We start from the raw sequence: 10,000 nt of genomic DNA, 5'->3' as shown, positions 1-10,000 counted from the left end.
CGTAGCACGGTCGTGTTATACTAATCATTCCTGTATAAAGATAAGAGAAATGGAGAGGAAGCAAGATGAAAGAGGTTTGAAAGAAACTCGATTTTATATTGGAACTAAGAGAGAGAGAAAGAGAGAGAGAGAGAGAGAGAGAGAAAGAGAGAGAGAGAAAGAGAGAAAGGGAGAGAGAGAAAGAGAGAGAGAATGTAGATTTCAGGGTATTTATATCGAGGGTTATATAGTTATATAGATATACAAGAATATTTAAATTATAAAATATATTACAAAAGTATATATATATATATATATATATATATATATATGTATATATATATATATATATACTATGTTTTTATTGTTGTAAAGTTAGAAGAATAAGGACGATCTAGTGTCGTAAACGAATGATTACGTACACTTCGAAAAGCATCGAAGAATGAAAAAAGAAAAAAAAAAAATAAAATCATGTGATTCGCATTTTACTAATTAGCACGATCGCACGTATATCTCTATGTACGTTAATACAATACAAATCCATTCGTAAAAGTTTGTGCTCGCAGTTTAACCGGATGCATTTCATTCTGAATGGAAAAACAAAAACAGAAAAAAAAAAGAAAAGAAAAAACAAAAAAACAAACATATAACGAAAGAAATAAAATGTATAGAAAGAGTAATGAGAAAAGAAGGATTTCCTTTTACTTACCGGCTCGAATTCAAAAAGAACTCTGGAACTATATAATAGGATGTAAATTGTAATATGCGAATCGTCATCGCTCCCCTGTAAATGGCACATAAAACTAATAAGAGAGCACATGGCTTTGTTAGCAGCGAGATATCATCGAGAGAAGGCATATTTATTTCGCCATTATTTTTTCTGTTGTTTTTTCTTTTTCTTTTTCTTTTTTTTTTTTTTTTTTTTTTTGTAGACACGAAACGCCGCCATCACGAATCTTTCAATTTATTTTATAATATATCCACGAAATAGTTTGCGTCAAAGAATTAAAATGTCTTTTCGCGAATGTAAGGCTATAATATCAACGTTTATTATCAACGAGGAGAAAGTAAAAAGTGAAAAGTGAAAAAATAAGGAGGAAAAAGAAAATCGATATTTCTTATCTTTTGCAATTCGGCTTAATTATTAAAAAAGAAAAGTGAAAGGTATTAAAATAGTAAATAAACACAATGATTTATAATTGTCAAAAACGCTATTGGAACGTAATTATCCTGCTCGTCTTCTTTTCACGTTCAATCTATAGTCGAACATACACGTATATATATATATATATATATATACTCACTGTTAGTAAGATATAACACAATGTTTATTACCGTTTTAATTTTATTATAAAAAAAGAAAGGGAGAAACAAACGAACAAAAAAAAAGAGAAAACAAAAATGCGAAAGATACGGAATACGATGATCTTCAAATGATTTTTTACGTGGATATATGCCGTAATAACGAGACGAGCGGCGAATAAATTAATTGTGATCGCCAAGAAACGAATGGAGGATGATCTCGCCGATGAATACATTTTTTACCGAAAAGTTATATCAGCTTTATCTCGCAAACGAACTTCACGCGGACTATATTAAAATAAATAGAAACGCGCGCGTGTTTGTGTGTGTGTTTGTATGCATACAAGAAGAAAGAGAGAGAAAGAGAGAGAGAGAGAGAGAGAGAGAGAGAGAGAGAGAGAGAGAGAGAGAACAAAAATGCGTGTGTGAGAGAGAAAGAGAAATGAATGTTGATAAAAACGTGTACGTGTCGTATGGTAATATCGATAAGATGGAGGATTTAAGATTAACGAAAGAACAAAAACAAAAACAAAAAAAAAAAAACGAAAGAAAAGAAATGAATAAAGGATTAGGAAAATTGGTACAAGTTTTCTGCACCGTCAGAATCGATCCAAAGGTACTATTATACTTAAAATGAAATTAAAAAAAAAAAAAAAAAGAGAAAAAAAAAAAAAAAAAAAAATAAAAGAAAAAAAAAAAAATAACAACAACAACAAGAATAAGAACAAAAAAATCCACGCTTAAGAGCCACGAAATCTATACATAATGAATGTTTTACTATCGGATTAAAAATATTACGATAATACTTATTAATGTAAATGGTTTTTCATTATTATATTATAGATGTTACTCAATAATATATTTACAAATAATATTAAGCCAAAGTAATCGTTTTATTTCATCCTATCCATAAAACTTAGCGTTCCATATTTTTCTTTTAGCATTTCTATCGGAAAAGAAGAGGAAAGTATTATGATAAAAAAAAAAAAAAGAAGAGTAAGAGAGAGGGAGAGAGGGAGGTAGAGAGAGAGAGAGAGAGAGAAAAAGAGCCAGAGAGAAAGAGAGATAAATAAAAAAAAAACCATAGAAGAAACAAAGTTCCGACAATAAATATGTTTTTATTACACATATATTTCGTACGAGGGTTACACGATATTAATACATGTTCATTTAACTGTCCAGCAATCAAACACGTTGTATTTTTAATTTTCTCTTGTCACCGTGATTATCATCATCATCATCATCATCATCATCATCATCATCATCATCACATCAAAAATCATCATCATCACATCATCAACATCATCAACATCATCATCGACATCAACATCATCATCGACATCATCATCATCATCATCATCATTATCATCATCGCTGTTTACTATCGTATCTCAGGAAGTTATCGGTAATTGTCACACTTTGTAAAACATCGTCATTACTCTAATGTAAGTTTCGAATCACCCGAAGAAATTAAAGACTAACGTCGCGCGATCGGTGCTTTGTTTTGTTTTGTTTTTTTTTTGTCGTTTTTTCTTCTCCTTGCTTATTGTTTATTTTTTTTCTCTCTTTTTTTTTTGTGTGTATTTTATATTTTGTTTGTTTTTTTTTGTTTGGTTTTCTTTTTTGTTTAATTATTTTTTTTCATTTTGTCCTTAATACTTTTCACTCCTTCTTTTTTTTTTTTTTTTTTTTTTTTTTCTTTATTCGTAATGAACAATTGACAAACGGTTATGAGAGAGAGAGAGAGAGAAAAGAGAGAGGGGGGGAGAGAGAGGCAGAGAGAGAGAGAGAGAGATAGATGGAAATGGAGAGAGAGAGAGAGAGAGAGAAAGAGAGATAGTGTTGGAAGTTTAAGGTGCGTAAAATAAATTGTACCTGCGCATTCGCGATAATTATTTACTTTTATATTCATTCTCGAATGTCGAAAATGATCGCTTACACATATATTTATATGTATGTATATTCCTCACGATTTCTAATTAAACACAACATCATCTTAGACATATCGGACGATTCATTTAAATTTTATTACTAATTTCCAGTTGTTATCTTTCTTCATTTATCCGTCATAAACTGCTGACGACGACAAAGTTAATTACTTTTTTTTTTTTTTCACCCCTTTCTTTTCTTCCTCCTTCCTCCCTTTTTATTTTTTACTTTTTGGTTTCCTGACCTCAGTTCTTTTGTGTTTAATAGATAATTATTAATTTTTATTCATAACCTCGTTGCTTATGCCCTAAGAAACTTCGTTAAGTTGATTTCTTCTTGTTTTTTTTTTCTTTTTTTTTTTTTTTTCTCTTTTTTCTCTTTTTCATCAGCTTACAATCTAATCGTGTACTTCGTAAATCTTATAATTAAATATAATAATTCTAAGCTTGGTGACCAGCACCAAAACACTCACTAGATCACTGCCTACGGACATAGATACAGATTTTTTTTCGTTCTCGATAGTTGATACGATTACGTGGGACCAAAAGAGATACCACATACATTCATACGCACACACAGATACATACAGACACGCGCGCACAGACACATACACATAAACACACACATACACACACATACATGAGTCTCCTTCTCAAATTTTTTTTCTGTTTTCTTGTTTTTCTCTCTTTTTTTCTTTTCCTCGATCATCATCATTATTATTATTATTATTATTATTATTATAATCCTTCCGCGTTTCACGTACGACAGTTAGAAGGAGCTTATTATCTAAATGTGTATACGACTTTATACTTGTTTTTTTTTTTCCTCCTCTTTTAGGCTGATCTTCGCTATTACATGATTATAACACATGCCCCGTTCGTATAAGCTTTGATTATTTTTAGTTTTTCAACTTAGTTACGTTATATATATATATATATATATATATATATATATATATATATATATATTTAAATGTTCTTTTACTCATTGTTTAATTATTATTTCTTGTTGAAAAATTTACAAGAATCTCTTAATCGAAGCAAAGTACGAACGACCTTTTGAAAGAAAAGAAGACGATTTCGAAGAATCAGCGCTTTTACACTGCAAAAATACCAAACGATCAACGTTCAGAGGATCTTCAATGGTTTCTTTCATTCTCTTTTCTTTCTTTTCTCTCTCTCTCTCTCTCTCTCTCTCTCTCTCTCTCTACAATATGAGTCACGTCAAAAATCGACATGACATTGAAATCAGATCTTTATACGTCACACGAAGATCGTCTAGAACGTCGAAGGTATACAACATAGAAAGTTTCACGTTTGTTTCACAAACATTATTAAAGCGAAGTTGTATTTTTTCTTTTCTTTTTCTTTTTTTGTTGTCTTTTTCGTCTTATTTTTCTCCCCCCCCCTTCCCCCTTCCCCCTTCCCTATTCCCAACCCCGTTATAATATCTGTGGTATTTTTGTTGTTTGCCATAATACATCGATCTGCGCGAGTGTTGTTCTATAAACACGGATTACACACAGGTCTTTCCCATTATTTTCTATCGATCTCGCTAAAAGCCAAGAGAGAAAATACGGTTCGTTGCCGTATGAAACGTATCGGCAATTTTAAATAATGTCGCGTACGTGGGCGTACTTTCGTACTCGATGATCGATTTATAACGACAATCACTAATATTACTCTTTGGTTAAAAAGAATTTAACTTCCTCATTGGACTTCGACGCGCGCTCGCGCCCCTTCGTCGTTCATTCATTATTTGCATTGTATAATAGCGTAAAATGCATGATAAAATTGTGATAGTTTGAGATATCAGTATTATGTATATATGCGTTTTACATTTTGTTTTATTATATGTATGTATGTAGGCATGTATGTGTTCATCCGTGTCTAACCCCGTGTTAAGAAATAGCGCAAGTGTACAAAAGAGCGTATTTTATATATGTATGTGTGTCATGTCGCGCAATGTTCCTCAATATTTTTTATAATTTTTTATTCCTGTTTCTTTTTTTTTTTTTTTTTTTTTTTTTTTTTTTTTTTTTCTTCTTCATTTTGATCGCAAGAAGAAAGTGCATTGTTTCTCTTTTCTTTTCTGTTTTTCTTTTCTTCTTTTTTCTTTTTTGTTTTTTCTTTTCTCTCCTATAGCAAGTTTCGAATGAATTAATTTTAATATACAAACCTAAAAAGTCCAGCTCTTTTTTTTTAACGCAGAGTTATTATATTAAAATTAATCATGTATGTCTTTTCACATATAACATCTTTTACGCCGGTATATAATAGTCTATTTTTTCCTTTATACTTTCGTCCTTTCCACTTCTATTTCTATTTCTATTTCTCTCTCTTTCTCTCTTCTCTCTCTCTCTCTCTCTCTCTCTCTCTCTCTCTCTTTCCCTCTCTCTCTTTCTCTCTCTACCTCTCTCTCTCTTTTTTTCTTTTTCTTTTTCTTTTCCTTTTCTTTTCTTTTTTTATTCGTTATCTTCGTCTTAAAACGTGGCTGTCTGCTTCTTTAACGAAGATTACGACTCGTTTTTATCTGACAAATTACGATGAAAATCTTTGCACGTTCATGAAAAATAAACACTGTTGTCAATCATTTTTATAGATATTATATCAACGTCGAATGATGATCCAAATTATTCATGGAAGAATCAAAGATAGGAAGTTTCTTTTTTTTTCTTCTTTTTTTTTTAAATTATGCGAATACCTCGTGCACGTGGATTGTTACCTTACGAGTTATAAATTCCATTCTTGTTCTAAGATTTTCCCAAGGGTGGTCCATTTTTTATCATATCACTTTTTGATTATTGTTAGTCCACGTGCGCGATCCCTTCCATTCTTTTTTCTTTTATTTTCTTCTTTTTTTTCTCATTCGTCATCCATTCATACTTTCTTTTTCCTTCTTTTATTTTGTACTTTGAATTCCAACACGATTGCATCTATTTAATCTTTCGACGATGGTCACATCTAAACAATATTCTATGTGGAAAAGCTTTGCGTTTGTTTCAATCGTATGAGACAGAGAGAAAGATATATATATATATATATATATATATATATATGTATATATATACATATATATATATATTACATAGATAGATATACGAATATGATATTAATCGAGCCCACGAAATCCAATTACGAATCCTTCGGAATAAAATCTTACACCATTATTGTACCGTTCAATGTTTTGATATGTCGTTGAGGATCCTGTGCGATTCTTTGTCTTCGTCTTTTCTCAAGCGAAGTTTTAGTGCCTTTCGTTTATGCGTAGCACGTAGCAAGTATAAACTCCCATCTTAACTTTTTCTCATTTCTTTATCCTCATAAATCATTATATCTTCTTCTTCTTCTTCTTCTTCTATTTCTTTTTTTTATCTTCATTTTCTTCTTCATCTTCTTCTTCTTCTTCTTCTTCTTCTTCTTCTTCTTCTTTTTTTCGAGCATCGACCGATTGTCGACCAATCGTGAAAAACAGAATCTCGCTATATTTGCGCAGGTACATTGTGAAGAAAGAGATTCAATCCCTCCGTTTATTATTACTTTAACTTCAATGAGATAGGAAATAGAGGCAGAGATAGATAGACATATAGATAGATAGATAGATAGATAGATAGATAGATAGATAGATAGATAGATAGATAGACAGATAGAGGGAAGGAGCTAGAGAGAGAGAGAGAGAGAGAGAGAGAGAGAGAGAGAGAGAGAGAGAGAGAGAGAGAGAGAATAAGAAATAAAAAGAGATAATTGAAAGAGGACAAAAGATGCACCGTTGATTTCCAAAATAGTCTTTCTTCAGTGCGATCGAAACCAATCGTAGAAAATAACGGAAACAACGAAAGGAGAAAGGATAAAGGAGATAGAAAGGGATAGAGATAGAGAGTCTGAGAAAAAGAGAGAGAAAGAGAAAGAGAGAGAGAGAGAGAGAGAAAGAGAGAGAGAGGTAAAAAATCAGGTAATGGAGTTACGATGAGGAGAGAACGATGACGACAACGACGAGGACAGAATATTCTTCGCATGAAGCGCGACAATACTTGTTATTTATCTCTCGTCCAGGACAAATCCTTTTCTCGTTTCTCTTCGGACGCGACGCGTTTCGGACCAGCCGCCAACACGCCATCCAGTTGATTGAAGATCGTGTTTCTTCTTCTTCTTCTTCTTCTTCTTCTTCTTTTTTCATTTGTAGTGTACCGCCCGAAAATAGAAGTCACGAACGATCTTCACTTCCGCGTACGAGAGAGAGAGAGAGAGAGAGAGAGAGAGTGAGAGATAGAGAGATATAGAGAGAAAGAGAGAGCGTTCCGCTTTTCAAGGATGATGCGTCGACAACGAGCCGTCAAATCGTCGCGTTTTCTAATGTTTTTATTTAAGCGACGACAGAAAACGGCGGTGATGTTGGTTGAGTGGTGGTTGTGGTGGTGCTGCTGCTGCTGCTGCTGCTGCTGCTGCTGCTACTGCTGCTGCTGTTGTTGTTACTGATATTGGTGACAACGACAAGAAGAGAACCAGGGCGAGCAACGAGGGGGAGGGAGGGAGTGCTGGTAATTTTTTTCCTCTCTCTTGTATTTTTTTTTTCCTTTTTTTTTTCTGTCTTTTTTTTTTTGTTTTTTTTTTTTTTTTTGTTTTTTGTTTTAATTCTTTCTTTTATCCTACGATCCTATTCAGTTTCTCAGTTTTTTTTCTCTCATCTTTTTGTTTTTCTTTTCTTCCGTCAGTGCCCAAAAATTTCAGCACTTATATTAGCAGTCTTTAACCAAGCAAGCGCATCTTCTTCATCGCTCGTTAAACAACGATCAATAATAAAGCCCAGGATATTACTTATTAACCCAGGCAACTTCGACGTGCTCAGGAATATACCAAGGACAAAAGGATGGATCCTTTTTATCGTTGCGTCAGCAGAGCAACACCGCGACCTGCAGCCAGCGCGGCTCTCCTGCTCGTGCTCGTGTCACTGACGCACGCGCCACCAAGTCTGCTGCACCTTCTCGTGGAGCTTCTTGCAGATACCGGCGAGCCTCCGTCACATTCCAGCATCCGCGCCGTTTTCATCATTCTCAACGCCCGCGTCCTCGCTTGAAAATGTTGTTGTCTGACCGCCGCCACCACCGCCGCCACCGCCACCGCCACCATCGCCATCACCACCACCGTCGTTACCCTCTAATGTCTCTCCGCTCTCATCACCTTCTTCCAATGTCATTTGAAAATGTTTTTTATCGGGCTGTTGTTGTTGATCATTTCCAGCCTGTAGCTGTTGTTGATCGTCGGACGGCGGTGATGGTGGTATCATCGACTGATACCAATCTCTATTCTCTTCCAACGTATCCAAAATCTCTTGAGCGTCAGGATGTACCAAATCTGCCCAGGTTTCCCAAAGCGGATGCACAATATAATCGATAAAGCCGACCTGCGACTTCTCGATCGTAGCGCTGTGCCTATCGCACATAGGACTTATGTCCATGTTCTGTTCGCGCTCTCGATCACCCTGGAGGAAAAACTCCTCCATCAATAGGCTCACCCATCGTCGATAAAGTGGTAATGGTTTCGTTGGATTCGACAGGTCCGCACAATGAACGAGATTCTCTAACACCTGTATGCGATCCGTATAATTGTCTAGAAGTAATACGCCAGAACCAGCGACTTTCTTCGTTTCTACCATTGTTTTCAGATCTGCCAATAGGGACATGTGCTTCGACATGTCCGTTGATAGGACCATATCGATCACCATTTTCCTTAAGGTTTGCCGTTGCTTTTTCGTCATGTTCACGAATATATCGCAACCTTCGTTCTGCAGAAGCTTGAACGCCACCGCAAGGTGATGATTCTCCAATACGGACTCGTCGTTGTACATCAGGGCGAGCTCGGAGCCTAGAATAAAAAGGATAAAAAAAATAAATAAATTCCCTTAGTTAGAAAATACAAACGATAAAAACAACATTTATTTGATTTTTCATTAAAGTTTCTTTCTTTTTTCTTTTTTTTCCTTTTTTTTTTTCTTTTGAATTTAACACTTACTCGAATTGATAAGGAACTGATTCGTTAGCCCGGGATGATCCACGTCGTGGATCGTGGCCGCAAACAGAGCTGCTGTGATCTCCAACGGCGTAAACACAGACTGCAAATATTAATTTATTATTATGTCATGAGTCAAATCAATAAGCTTTTCTAATCATTGTCAATTAACATCAAAATTGCTTACCTCGAGGGCGGGTGTGTTGAGTAATGTGTGAGTGGATTGGGTCACATCGGCGGCGTGAAGACTGTTATGGAAGGGATTATCCTTCACGTAATGATCCTCAAGGGTCATCATGAAGGTAACGAAGGTTTTCGGCGGTATTGCCAACGACTTCAACAAATCTCGGCTTTGGAAGGCCGTATAAGCGACACAGGTGAGAGGTCGATTATTACTGAGCTCGCCTATCCTGAAGATGTCGATGCCCCACTTGTCGATGTCCGACAATAACTAATAAAAGAAATATGAAATCATTATTTTTTCTCTTTTTCCTTTTCTTTCATTTCTTTTTGCAAACAATATTTTCCAAGAAATATTTTTCGATTCGACGGATTAATTTCGACGGATCACTTATTCAAAAAAAAAAATTATAAATTTAAGATTACGATTACGAATGCATTTCAATTGAATTTTCGAAAGATATTACGAATCGTTCGAGAAAAACATTGAAAAAGAATTTGCATTTGTTTAGTTTTGGAAATCTCGTTTATATTTCATTATTTATATATTTATTTTTTTGTTTTCACGACTCGTTCCTCGGCTATCTATTTTTTTTTCTTCTTTT

The 10,000-nt window shown here is 34.4% G+C and overlaps 1 protein-coding gene across 18 annotated transcripts in view; it reads right to left on the bottom strand.

The window, feature by feature from the left end:
- Positions 1-5,952: 5,952 nt before the first annotated feature.
- Positions 5,953-10,000, bottom strand: part of LOC124950291 (cAMP-specific 3',5'-cyclic phosphodiesterase) — a 333,991-nt gene continuing 329,943 nt past the window's right edge. For all 18 annotated transcript variants that reach the window (XM_047496751.1, XM_047496752.1, XM_047496758.1 and 15 more), the window contains 3 exons: positions 9,403-9,666; positions 9,219-9,318; positions 5,953-9,071 (listed from right to left, as the gene is read on the bottom strand). In XM_047496751.1, coding sequence (XP_047352707.1) covers positions 8,227-9,071; positions 9,219-9,318; positions 9,403-9,666 — 1,209 coding nt within the window. In that variant the 3' untranslated portion in view covers positions 5,953-8,226. The remainder of the gene's footprint in view (positions 9,072-9,218; positions 9,319-9,402; positions 9,667-10,000) is intronic.

This window comes from Vespa velutina, chromosome 7 (genome assembly GCF_912470025.1).
Source record: "Vespa velutina chromosome 7, iVesVel2.1, whole genome shotgun sequence".
Lineage (NCBI taxonomy): Eukaryota > Metazoa > Arthropoda > Insecta > Hymenoptera > Vespidae > Vespa > Vespa velutina.
Note: the sequence above shows the minus strand (reverse complement) of the source record. Positions and strands in the feature narration are given on the sequence as shown.